Source organism: Callorhinus ursinus, unplaced genomic scaffold, assembly GCF_003265705.2.
Source record: "Callorhinus ursinus isolate GAN/ISIS: 27379988/994484 unplaced genomic scaffold, GSC_fseal_2.0 scaffold4, whole genome shotgun sequence".
Lineage (NCBI taxonomy): Eukaryota > Metazoa > Chordata > Mammalia > Carnivora > Otariidae > Callorhinus > Callorhinus ursinus.
In genome coordinates this window covers 123,485,863-123,499,880 of record NW_027397066.1, presented here as the reverse complement: position 1 = coordinate 123,499,880, position 14,018 = coordinate 123,485,863, and the positions used below count along the sequence as shown (strand labels likewise).

At 38.0% G+C, this 14,018-nt stretch overlaps 1 protein-coding gene across 2 annotated transcripts in view; it reads left to right on the top strand.

Moving 5' to 3' along the window:
• Nucleotides 1-291: 291 nt before the first annotated feature.
• PRMT9 (protein arginine methyltransferase 9) overlaps nt 292-14,018 on the top strand; it is a 38,597-nt gene continuing 24,870 nt past the window's right edge. The window contains exons 1-6 of one of the 2 annotated variants that reach the window (XM_025874281.2): nt 292-702; nt 3,025-3,173; nt 6,688-6,924; nt 7,447-7,614; nt 9,891-9,993; nt 12,236-12,342. In XM_025874281.2, coding sequence (XP_025730066.1) covers nt 514-702; nt 3,025-3,173; nt 6,688-6,924; nt 7,447-7,614; nt 9,891-9,993; nt 12,236-12,342 — 953 coding nt within the window. In that variant the 5' untranslated portion in view covers nt 292-513. Of the gene's footprint in view, nt 703-3,024; nt 3,174-6,687; nt 6,925-7,446; nt 7,615-9,890; nt 9,994-12,235; nt 12,343-14,018 lie in introns of those variants that run through there. The other variant, XM_025874282.2, reaches the window with a different exon arrangement.

Genomic DNA, 14,018 nt, shown 5'->3' with positions numbered 1-14,018 from the left:
CGCCGACTGGGTCTGCATTGTGAGGTCTAGCAGTCGAAGTCACACGGTCCTGACCACCAGGAAAGAGAAAGAAAAGTTCGGTTTCAGCGCGGGGGAGCGGGCAGAGAAGGAGGAGACTGGGAGTGGAAAGCGACAGTAAAGGAGACCATCAGAGACCGTACCCTTCGCGCACGCGCATTGGCCGCTTCGCACCTCCCTTCCTACGGGAGGGGGCGGACCGCGACGTGCCCACGTCGGGCGCACTGACGTTTGCTTGGCGTGCGGTGCGGGCCGGTGCCGGTAGTTGCCAGGTTCGGAGGTCTGTGGAGCCCGTCTGGCGGGGAGGAGGCGGGGCTTCCGTTTGGCGGAGGTGGACGCGCACACACGCCGCATAGGGCTAACTTTCCTGTACCGGCTCTCGTGCTCTCTTTAAGTCACTTGGAAGTGTGGCCATCGGGACAGTTTTGTCGTTCCGTTTAGAAAGCGTCTTCCCTTTGGTTATACAAGGGCCAGTTCCAGGGCGGTGGCTCTGTCATGCCGAACTCGCGGCCCAGGCCCCGTCGGGGTGCCCGGAGTGGCGCCGGGGCAGCCGGGCGGGACGAGCTGGTGTCCCGGTCCTTGCAGAGCGCAGAGCACTGCCTGGGCGCCCAGGACTTCGGCACCGCCTATGCCCACTACCTCCTAGTACTCAGCCTGGCGCCGGAGCTGAAAGACGACGCGAAGGTGAGGAGGAGGTCCCTTCTTTCACTTGCTAGCAGATCCTCTGTTCTTCACGTAAAATAAATTGGGGGAGGTGGGTGGCTGAGATGGGTGGCAAGTTGGTTGCTATTAATATTTACTGCTCATTCTTGACTTCTCTTTTGTTCACACCCACAATCAGCCCATCAGAAAATCCTGTCGGTTCCATCTTTGAGATATATCCAGAATCTTACCACTTCTCACCACCTTCTCCTTTACTGCCCTGATTAAAGCCTCAATCATCTGTTGGCTGTTGCAGTAGGCTCATAACTAGGCTTTCCCCTGTAGCCTGTCTCAACACAGCCTGCGTGAGCATTTCATAACAAGTCAAACGATGTCACTTCTCTTTTTCAAAACTTCCATTTTACTATAAACGCTGTATTGCAAACGAGGCCGCCGGTGATCCTCTCCCTCCTCTCATACCTAATTCTAGCATGTCCTTGCCTCAGGACCTTTGCCCTTGTCCCAACTGTAGGCAGAAGGACCGTTGTGGGTAGCTGCAGTTGAATAAAGTTTGGAAGTAGCCTAATCATTTGATGATGCATTCTTTAAGCTTCAACTACTGGATTGTGATGGTTATTCTCTTTAAATGCTATAAATTTTTTCAAGTTATTTCAGAATCTAAATTTAATAAAATGATTTCACTTAATTTTGCATTCAGCGTTCAGCCTCAAGCTACTTGCTTTATTTCACCCAGCGTTTCTCAGCGTTAGCGTTACTGACTTTTTGGATGGGATGATTCTTTGTTTTGGAGAGCTGTCCTGTGCATTGTAGAATGTTTAGCAGCATTGTTGATCTCCTCTACCTGCTAGATGTCAGTAACATCTAGATGTTTGTGGTTAACATAAATTTAGTGTAAATTTCAGGAGCAACTGGCCCCAAGGAGGAGAAGGTGCTATGTTGAGATACAGTTTGCTCTTATAGGTAGGCAGCAGAATAATGGATCAACCCAAGTGTGGTTTCTTTAGTTCATAGTTCCTTAGTTCGTCCTTTGTAAAACAATGACAATACTTTTTTTATACATGTTTAGTGTACATCAAAAGTATATTTAAAGCTTGTATTTGAATACCTTGTGTTCAGTAGGGTTCAGAAACTACTTCTGTTTCCTGCAGACCAGAGTCCGTATTTCTTCTTGTTGGCCTTAGCAAAAGATCTCTTTAGTCTTATTTCCTACTACTCACTCTATTCCCCATGCCCGCACTTCAGCCACATCAAGATAGTTAGTTACCTATAGATTCCCTGACCCAGTTCATGTCATCTGTGCTTTTTTCCCCCGATAACTGTAGAATCTTCTTCCCTATCCTTTTCTATCTGGTAAACTCCATCAAAATTCAGGTACAATCTGAAGTACAATTTTTATACTTTTCTGTATAAATCTGTGAAGATGATGTAAAATGTGTTCACCATAAAACTGGAATGACTAAAGCCTTTCTTCTTTCTACGGTGTTGTGGTATGGAGAATGGCTGGAGGGAGGTGAGATTGGAGCTAGGGAATGCTGTTTCTGTCGTCCAGCAAGTATTACGAGGGCCAGACTACGTTGTAACAGTGGGGATGAAGAGACGGTGACAGATTTAAAGATGTTGAGATAGAATTGGCTGGATGTGAAACTAATTGCATTGGAGTTAAGGTAGCGTTATAAAATGACTTAGTGGTTTGAGGTTGGGTGGTACCTTAACCTTATATCCTGTGTGAGAGGATTGTAGTAGGTTCACTTTAGAGCATTTTGAATTTTTTCAAAATTTTATGTTAAATTTCTCCCAAGTCTTCTGTGAGCATAGGAACAGGATTTATGTCGTTCGTTGCTGTGTTTTAGCTCCAGTTCTTTGCACACTGATTGTTCAAGAAATACTTGAATTGAGCTGAATTTGAGATGGATGAAGGTACAGTTCCTTGTTGAGATGACTGATAGCAAGTTTTGTCTGTGAGTCAGGTTCAGAAGAGGAGAGGGTATTGATTGGAGATGTAGATGTAGCATCATCCATCAATGCATGGGTGATAGTTAATGCACCAGAGATGGATGAGAAAGGAGAAGGCGGCCAAAAACAACTCCTAAAGCATAGGAGCCCACAAAAGAGAGGTTAGGTAGAGAATGTGATGTGGTAGCTAAGAATGGAGAGAGTTTACTTCTGCATGTTATTGCCACACAGGTGGTAAAATTCATTTATGCATTTATTAAGCAAACTGTCTACTAAAGCTAAATAAAATTTAAGGTAATCAGTTAATAATAGTTCTATTCTCTGTGGAATCATCAAACGTTGTATGTTCTTTATGTTATTGACTCAATTACTGTTTTCTCTTTTGCATAGGAAACTTTTCAGTATACACTGTTCAGATGGGCTGAAGAGCTTGATGCTCTCAATCGAACACAAGACTTACTTGGTTGTTATGAGCAAGCTTTGGAACTGTTTCCTGATGATGAAGTGATTTGCAATAGTATGGGGGAGCATCTCTTCAGGTTTGTAGTGATTTTCAGTATTGTTAAAAATTATTCTGTATGAGTTTTTTTTTTTAAAGATTTTATTTATTTATTAGAGAGAGAATGAGAGATAGAGAGCACAAGAGGGAAGAGGGTCAGAGGGAGAAGCAGACTCCCTGCTGAGCAGGGAGCCCGATGTGGGACTCGATCTCGGGACTCCAGGATCATGACCTGAGCCGAAGGCAGTCACTTAACCAACTGAGCCACCCAGGCGCCCAAGAATTATTCTGTATGAGTCTTGATCAGGGAAAAATCACACAGTAGTCTGAAAAGGAAAGTTTAATATAAAGAATTATTAACTGTGACCAGGGATCAGAAGAATATAAGAATAGCAAATACAATATGTGATAACAGATTAATTTTAGTATTATATTGTATACCACAAAATAGCCACTGCCCCAAGGACTGAGACAGAGTATCTAAGGAAGAGTTCCCCTCACTGGGCTAAAATTGAGACCTTGTTGGACAGGACATAGGTATGGATTGCAGGATGGCAGTGAAGTAAGTCACTGTGGTACCTTGCCAGGGAACTTGTGAATCTGTTCTCTGGATCTGTCCATTCTCCATAGAAACTGTATAATAGGAAAACATGAAAACCCCAAATTTTTGTTGTAGATTTGTTTTAATAAATTTGGTTTCACTTCTTTGTACAAAGAAGGAGACTTCTTGTTTAAGAAACACCATGAAAATGCCCTATTCTACATAGTGAGATCATTTTACATGTTCCGGCTGTTGTCCTCTAGTATTATTGCTTTGTTCATCTAATCATGTTAAGTTTTATTCAATGAAAAGTTCTATATAAGAAGTACCTTTATCAAAATGAATTAGGCTCAGTGATGTAGCTGTATACAGTTTAATAGTCTTAATCAACATGGCCTGGGGGAATGAAATAAGTACTCATTTAAGAGACAAATATTTGATAGTTTCTAATTGTGGAGTATGATAATAACCAGGAAAATGAGGCAAATCGTCAACTGAGGCTTGTTTGCTCACACTAACAGCTAACCTGATCCTGGTACTACACAGATTCCATCTCTACTAATTAGCAAGTACTTGCCCTTTAAATGAAATTTAGTTTAAAAAGACTTTTAAATAACTTGTCACATTAGTTACAAATCTACATTTTAATTTCAAAATTTTCTTTAGTTCTTCAGTCCATAATAAGGGGAGTAGTCTATAGGATTCAATTATATTTCCAGATAATATGATGTAATGATCATAACATTCTAAAACGTATGTTTAAGTATAAACTCAATTCAACAGAAAATTGGAGCTCTACATACTTTTGACAGGTTGTAACTTGGTGACCTATTGTTATATTAGCCTGAGCAGTTACCAGATACTGAGACAAAAAAATGCTTGTTTGCTTCAGGAGGTGTAATTTTGCAAAATTTCTAATTTAGACGTTGAGAATTCAGAACTTGTGATAGTGTGAATGTGGCTTTTGCTATACAGTTTGTCTTTGTTCTTTACAACAGTGGTTCTTGGCTTTTGTTCTCTCTACTTTTCTCATCAAAAGCAGATACAAAACATATTTAAGTTGCTAATTGTGAAAGTAATTTTTTTTTCTAGTTAAAAGAAGAAAGGTGATTTTATAGTTTGTTGATATTGACACACTTGTTGAGTCTATCAATATGAGATAAACTTTAATTGAGTGGACCATATATCCTTCACATTATCATTACGGTTTAAGAAAACTGAATGATATATTAAGAATCAAACTTAAGGGAAGCACAAACCCCAGAAAATTAATAGGGGTGGGTTTGGCATTGATTTAGCAGATTGTTGATATTTAAACATTTTAAAATATGCATTGCTAGGTTTGTCTCACCAACTAATGATTATGTAAAATGTGTTTTTTTTTTAACATTTTATTTATTTGACAGAGACACAGTGAGAGAAGGAACACAAGCAGGGGGAGTGGGAGAGGGAGAAGCAGGCTTCCCGCTGAGCAGGGAGTCCGATGTGGGGCTGGATCCCAGGACCCTGGGATCATGACCTGAGCCGAAGGCAGACGCTTAACGACTGAGCCACCCAGGCGCCCTTAAAATGTGTTTTGTATTGTATTGTGTGCAATGTCAGTTGCAGAATAAGAATAAGATAACCCTGTCTTTAAGATACTTAAAAATAATAGATAACTAACCTTAAACATTTTTTTTAACCTAAAACATGAGTGCCTATCATTTGACATAGGGCCATTACCTTTGGTTAGAGTGTAGTTCCCTGTTTGGAGTTCCATAATGTCTTTTTTTTTTTTTTTTTTTTTATGTAAACCATACCTAGAATGAATAATCGGATTTGATTTCAAATGCTTAAAGGTTCAGGGCACCTGGGTAGCTCAGTTGTTAAGCATCTGCATTTGGCTCAGGTCATGATCCCAGGGTCCTGCTCAGCGGGAAGCCTGCTTCTCCCTCTCCCACTCCCCCTGCTTGTGTTCCCTCTCTCGCTGTGTTTCTGTCTGTCAAATAAATAAATAAAATCTTAAAAAAAAATTCTTAAAGGTTCTTGTGAAGAAGTATGAGTGTAAAAGGGTTTTACTAGCTCACATCTCTTCAATTTGTGGACCACACACTGGGGCAGGTCCACAAATTATCAGTTAGTAACAGATAAGTGTAGAAATTGAGAGTAAGTGTTTAGAAATGTATATAGCAGTTTGATACTTTAAATCCAAGCATGTGCTCAGGGAACTCACTTGTGGAAGAGAATGTGGACCAGTTTGGTTGCTGCTGAAATCTGATGTGTGGGTTGCATGCTAAGCACGTGCAGTAGAATTGTATTGGTCTACAAATATTTAGATATTTCAAAAAAGGGGAGATGAGTTCTTTACCACAGAAAGTTCAAGAAGCACTGTTCTAGATAGTTGATTGTTTTCCCCCCTTTTATTGTTGATTTGCTCACATCTCATTCAGTAGCAATTTTTGGGTGACTCACCTTTGATTTTTTCCACAGCGTTTAGCTTAATGTCCTCAGAAACAACGGCTCTCTCTTTGCAGTTATATTTATTTAGTTTCTATGATGTTTAATTAAAATATGTAATTATAATAACAAGTACAACAGGTATAAACTGGTCTGGCAGCAAACACAACTGATAATTCACTCAATTACTGAGAGAAAAGGTACAGAGGCACACCACAGAGAAGCCTACTAGCTATAGGCATTAGTATGTTTTACACAGGGAATGATTTTTAGAAAGCACTGGCTTTCTAAAGTTGGTTAAATGCAGGGTGACTCAGAGCTCTTACTATTCTTTAGTAAAATAGTAATTTATAGTTAGCCTCCTGGAATACATAAATACAATAAGGGTTCAAAAAGGAAAAAAATGATCAAGGATTGTAATCCTCACAAAAGGCTTCTCAAAGGTGTTGGTGCTTGGGTTCAGCCGGATTTGGGGTGCTGGAGAGAGAGATTCTCAGGCCTGATGAGTGGCATGAACAAAGGCACAGTAATTGATATCATAATAATTGAATATTTTGTCTGTCATTTTTTACTATAGAATGGGCTTTAGAGATGAAGCAGCTGGGTATTTTCATAAAGCAGTGAAGCTAAACCCCGATTTCAGTGATGCAAAGGAGAATTTTTATCGTGTTGCAAACTGGTTAGTGGAACGCTGGCACTTTATCATGCTTAATGACACCAAAAGGAATACGATTTATAACGCAGCAATCCAAAATGCAGTTTGTTTGGGATCCAAGAGTGTTTTGGACATTGGAGCAGGAACTGGAATTCTAAGGTTTGTTGTAATTGTGTTTTAATTATATGCACATATACACTAAGGTAAATTAAAGCTTTTTACCAAATACGGAAAATTTAACAGTGGAAGTTAAAAATAGAGCTTATTTCTCATAATCTTGTGATTATTCATGCAACTACCATTATTGTATTTTTCACTGTAACTTTAATTTAGCAAGAACTAGACATAACTACTAAGAATTTGGGGTGACTATTGAAATTTTGAATGATGCCTTTTAAGAGTACTTTTTGCATTAACATTCTGGTTGAATCTAGTTGTCTAAGTTAAAGCCTATCAACATTTTCCATGCCCATTGTGCCTTCTTAAAAACACGAATGTCATGATTTATTGTATGATTTGTTTCTTGATACAAATATTGGTTCATTTTTTTAATGTGGAACGAATAATGGTTGTGTTAAAGAATAAAAGGAAAACCCCATGTCTAAGCATCATAATTCCACTAAAATTTGAAATACTACAGTGAATTATTTTTTCTTGATGGAGCACTTTTTTCCCTTGCAGCATGTTTGCTAAAAAAGCTGGAGCACACTCGGTATATGCTTGCGAGTTATCCAAGACCATGTATGAACTTGCCTGTGATGTAGTGGCAGCAAACAAGATGGAAGCAGGAATCAGACTCTTACATATGAAGTCACTTGACATAGAAATTCCAAAGCACATTCCTGAAAGGTACTATATAATATTTATATAATATAATTTTAGTTTTTGTAATTTTTTTTAAATTAAGATATTCCTGTTTAGAGCTTCTAGCCCAAATAAAAATGCTAAAACCCTGATATTGTAAAGATAGGAACATAGGCTCACTTAGCATAAGATGGATTTTCATAATAAGGTCATATTCCTGATAAATATTTAGAGATCTTGAAAGAAACTCATGCTAAGAGATTTACTAAATAAACTTGACCTTTAGGAAGTTACTTTACTTTTGTTAATTTCAGTATTCTGGTTGTAAAAACGGATACTACCTACTGTGTGGTCACTATTTAAAAATTGTAGTTAAAAATAATACATGAGGAGATCAGGCTTGATGGACTTGTCATATTTTGTGTTATCCTTGGCTAAAATGGAAGCTCTCGAAGTATATTGGCCTGGGTTCTTCAAATGCTTTGAATATTATAAGTCTTGGCTTTTTAGTATATCCTCTTGCTTTAATCTATATCACAAGGGTGATGGAATTTTAGAGCTAGAATGGATTTACAAATTATCTGGTCCAACACTATCATTTTAGTGACAGTTTGCTTAATGTAGCACTTTCTTTACTACCTCTCCTGGGTGGTCTGTCTTCTCATCTTACTTAAATTCAATTTATATTGAAAGAGGACTTTTATACTCTGTTGTCATTTGGACTGTGATTTTTTAAAAGTCTTCTTCCATATGTATAGTAATATTTGTTTACATAATACTTATGCTTTTCAATGGGCTCTACATTGATTTTCCTGAAAGAAGTCTTATTAGATTGTTGAGGCAGAGAGACACATTTTATAGAAATAAAACAGTGTACTGAATTATCGTAGTCCGCTTGGGCTGCCATTACAAAATACCACAGACTAGGTGGCTTAAACAACAGACATTTATTTTCTCACAGTTCTGGAGGCTAGAAGTTCATGATCAAGGGTGCTCGCAGATTTGGTTTCTGGTGAGAGCTCTCTTCCTAGCTTACAGACAGCTACATTCCTGCCCTTTCCTCTGTGCATGAGAGGAGAAAGAGAGATTGGCTGTGTCTTTTCCACTTTTATAAGGATACCAGCCCTGTCACATTAGGGCCCCACCGATATGACCTCATTTAACTTTAATTACCTCCTAAGGACCCTAGCTCCAAATGTAGTCACTTCAGGGGTTAGGGCTTTAACTTATGAATTTTGGTGGTACACAATTCAGTCCATGTCATGAATCAGTTACCTTGATTTAACCTTCATTTCTCTCACAGGTAGTGTTATAGAAGGACCTATGGGTTTTGAACTAGGAGATAGGGATTCCAATACTATGTTTTTAATTTATTTTGACCTTGAGCAAATCTAGAGATTTTAAGATATTGGACTAGATGATTGAGATACTTCCACATTCTAAATGTATGCAACCATAAAAATTGAAAATTTTGTGTATTTATATAGTATTGGGTTTAGGCATTATGGGGGATACCAAAGTTTTTTCTGTCCTCAAGGCACCTATAATCTAGAGAGGAAGAAAAGGAATATTCATGAAACTTTTCTTTATCTTTTAATTACCTAAATAAATGATACTGGCAATAAGTGCTAAAGAAGTTCAGAGAAGGGAGAAATTATTTTGGTATATCTTTGGGTGAAATTTTCTAGCAAGAATGGTCAGAAGATCACAGCTCTGTGGACTTAAGCTTTTGTGAAAACTCAAAGGTAGTAGGTAAAGCAAGAGAAGCAACAAGAGCTACAGTGAATGTGTAAGAGGTAAACATGGGTAATGAAGGGAGAGAGAGGATTTTGAGAGGGAGGTCTTCTCAGGTATATTACATGTTATTTGTAGATTAAGGAAAATGAGAACTGAGAATGATTATTCATCTTGACAAGTAGAGTTATTTATGATAGAGAATATTTTTATAGAGCGCTAGGGATAGAAATCCATTTACTCAGCGTTAAGGAGGGGACTGGTAAAGGTAGTGGGTATGACGCACTCTTAAGGATTTAGGCAGTGAAAGAATAGCCTGACGAGGCCCCAGAGTCATGTGAAGGTTGTGTGTCTCCTAGACACATGCACTGGCTGGAGGGTGCCAGTGGAGAACAGAGGAGCCTGTGGAACAGTAGAGTCAAGTTCCTTAAGATTTGAGGGTAGATATTAAAAAAGTGAAATGTATGAGAAAATGTTATATGTGGACTGTTAATAATATACTTTTCCTTTGTTCTCTCAGCTTTGACATCTTTACTTAAATAGCATGATATTTTACTTACATGTATCTTTAAAAAATCGTTCTATAGAGTGTCCCTAGTTGTAACAGAAACTGTCGATGCAGGTTTATTTGGAGAAGGAATTGTGGAGAGTTTAATTCATGCATGGGAGCATTTACTTTTGCAGCCAAAGGTAAGCAGCATGATAACACTTAAATTTGTTTAAGAATTCATTATTTCAGCAGGTATTTATTGAGTCCCTCCTGTACTTGCAAAGCAGTATGAAATACATCCTTCTCTCAAGGTACATACTGTGTAGTTGGAAAGAAATCTGTGCAAAAAGCCATTTAATCATGTAATGTAATGTATTTGTGTACCCCCATGGGGTATATAGGCAAAGAAAACTCCAGGAAGGAATTCAGTATTTGAGGTTACATTGTGGGACAGATATTGTGGAATTCTTGAGTAGGGTTGAGGAAGGGGGAAGTACTTTCAGTCTCAGTAGCCCTCACTGCTTGGATTTTTGGCAAACTATTAAAGGGGAGTGTAGTGATAACTGGCTTGGTATGGTTTTAAGGTACCAATTGGACAGGAATAACTCTTTAAATTGCCAAATTGTGTTTTCCAATGAAATCCTCTAATGTGGCCCATGAATTGTAGGTCTGGTTTTTATAATATGTAATGTGAATGAGTCTTTTAACATATCATAAGAACTTACTATTTACAGGAAATGATTTGAATTAAAAGTACCTAATTAAAGGCTGAAAAGAAGAGTAGTTTGTTTTTCAAGTAGGTAATAGTGATTTTGGCTTCTCAGTTAGAGTCGTACCCAACAGTTTTTTTGTTGTATACAGATTTATGGTTGCCCTCCTCTTCCTATTTGTACTGTTGAAAAAAATATGTATACACACACACACACACACACACACACAGCAATGAAAGTGAAATAAACTTTAAAAAAAATAAAATTAGTATTAACTTGGCATCACATTCATTGTTTATTTTTTTAATTACTATGTTTTTATTTTAAATATAATGAACATACAGTGTTATATTAGTTTCAGGTGTACAACATACTGATTCAGCAATTCTGTACATTACTCAGTGTTCATTATGATAAGTGCACTCTTAATCCCCATCGCCTGTTTCACCCATCCCCCCACCCCCCTCCCCTCTGGCAATCACCAGTTTGTCTCTGTATTTAAGTGTTTTTTTTGTTTATCTCTTTTTTGTTGCTGTTCATTTGTTTCTTAAATTCCATATATGAGTGAAATCATATGGTATTTATCTTTCTTGGACTTATTTTTTTTTAAGATTTTATTTATTTATTTGACAGAGCGAGAAATAGAGCAGGAACACAAGCAGGGGGAGTGGGAGAGGGAGAAGCAGGCTTCTGGCCTGAGCAGGGAGCCCGATGCGGGGCTCCATCCCAGAATCCTGGGATCATGACCTGGGCCGAAGGCAGACGCTTAATGACTGAGCCACCCAGGCGCCCCTTTCTTGGACTTATTTCACTTAGCATTATACTCATTATACTCAACAATCCATCTGTGTTGTTGCTAACGGCAAAATTTCTTTCTCTTTTATGGCTGAGTAATATTCAAGCTTTTTTTATTGGGGTACAATTGACATATAATATTATATTAGTTTCAGGTGTAGAATGTAGTGATTCAAAATTTGTATATATTGTGAAATGGTCACCACAATAAGTCTAGTTAAAAGAAGCTTTTCAATTGCATTTTTTTTTAAGATTTCATTTTTAAGCAATCTCTAACCCTAATGTGGGGCTTGAACTCACAATCCTGAGATCAAGAGTTGTATGCTTTACCGACTGAGCCAGCCAGGCACCCCCCAAAAGAAACTTTTTAATTTTTTTACAAGGTTTTATTTATTTTATTTTAGAGAGGAGGTGGAGCAAATGGGGGGAGTGACAGGGGAAGAAGGAGAGAGAATTTCACAGACTCTGAGCTCATTGTGGAGCCCGGTGTGGGGCTCTGTTTCATGACCCTGAGATCATGACCTGAGCTGAAACCAAGAGTCGGACACTTAACTGACTGAGCCACCCAGGTGTCCCAAAAGAAACTTTGTAAAGATTTTATTTATCCATTTATTCATTTGAGAGACAGGGAGAGCATGTGCGAGTAGGGGGAGGGGCAGAGGGAGAAGGAGAGAATCTCGTGGAGTCCGACATGGGGATAGATCTCATGACCCTGAGATCATGACCTGAGCTAAAACCAAGAGAGTCAGATGCTTAACCCACTGAGCCACCCAGATACCCCCCCAAAACAACTTTTTAAAGAAAAAAAATACCTTAACTTGTTTATACTTACCTGTTGCTTTTAAAGTTTTTTTCTTACTAATTTTCTTTCTCATAATCATGCACACATATTTTTACATACATGTAATTGAATATAATGTTTATTGTTATATTTTAGACCAGAGGTGAAAATGGTAATTGTGAAAAGTATGGGAAAGTTATACCAGCAAGTGCTGTGATATTTGGGATGGCAGTAGAATGTGCAGAGATAAGAAGACATCATAGGTAAGTGATTATTTAAATAGCAAATACTAGAAAACACTAATTTTAAAGACTAAACTGTACTTGAAAGTTTATTTAGTGAATATTTATTTGGATGAGAATTTGTAGTTTTGTGACCTTTAAATTCAGTGATGTTTATTCCAGTCTTAATTCCCTTTTTGCCTTTTTCTTACTTTTAAAGTGCAACTCTAGGGATACTGGGTGTCTCAGTGGGTTAAATGTCAGCCTTCGGCTCAGGTCATGATCCCAGGGTACTGGGATCAAGCCCCGCATTGGGCTCCCTGCTCAGCAGGGAGCCTGCTTCTCCCTCTGCTTGTGCGTGTGCTCTCTCTCTCTCTCAAATAAATAAATAAAATCTTAAAAAAAAAATAAAGTGGAACTCTAGAATTAAAACCAGCTTTCAGTTTTTTAGTGGCAAATTGATTTTGATACAACTTAGTATTTTTTTTCATTTGTGATCGTTTAAAGAGGCTCCCTTCAATAACTTAATGGTAGTAAAGTTAACATATAAATATTTTAAGACATAGTGATGAGTAAAAGAAAATAAAAATTATCCTAAACTCCTCGCCATTAGGTAGCTACTGTTTATCTTTGTTGTATACTCTTCCTTACTTTTCTATGCATGTTACAGGGTGATAAGTAAAAATATTTAGTTATTGGTAGGGCATAGGGCACCAACCAAACAGACAGTGGCCTTAATTAATAGATTGGCTGAATTAGTGTGTTGGTTGAGTGTCAGCTCTGTGTAAGTAAATGTGTGTTTGTATAAACTTAATTTTGTTTCAAAAGTATCAGTAAATATATTTGCTTTTTCTTTGTGAGCCTCTTCATGTTAATAGATATGCTTCATGATTTTTTAAAACCGATTTCTTATAGTTCTCAGAATTTAGAGTTTTTAGGTTGCTTCTGCTGTTCGGCATTTAAGAACAAGGATAAATATCTTCGTACTTAGGTCTGTGTGGATTTGTCTTTATTATTTTCTTGGGATAAATTTCTTAATAAAGAATTGAGTTAAAGTCTTTTTAAAAAAAGAATTGCGTTAAAAGGTATGTACATTTTTCAGTTTATGGAGACACATTGCTGAATTGCCCACCAGAAAAGCTAGGTTGTATCTAGCTGAGATTTCTTGCTATCACATGATTCTAGATTCTTTGCCATTAGTAGTTTCTCTTTATATTTTATAGGTAAGTCACTAAATTTGTTTGCCTGAGCAAAATAGAAATTGACTGGTATCAACCATTTTGAAAAAGGATCCCCTCATCATTGATTCACTTATATAGCAAATAAGGGCCTGACTATACAACAGAAGCACCAGAGCAGCTTTTGTAAAAATAAAAATGCCATACATTTTGTTTGAGTAGGTCTGGGTGAGTGAGGCCTGGTATTTATTTTTCATGAAGCTCAGCAGTGTGGGTTGAGGACCATGAGGAAAGGTGTTGAAAATATAAAGATTAGTGCTACTATTTTATCTAGTAGAAACAATTTTTTTTTAAGATTTTATTTATTTATTCATCTGAGAGAGAGAGCACGAGAGCAAGCATGAGCCAGGGGAGGGGCAGAGGGAGAGGGAAAGAGAATCCCAAGCAGACGCCACACTGAGGGCAGAGCCCAATGTGGGGCTGGATCCCACAGCCCTGAGATCATGACCTGAGTTGAAACCAAGAGTTGGATGTTCAGCC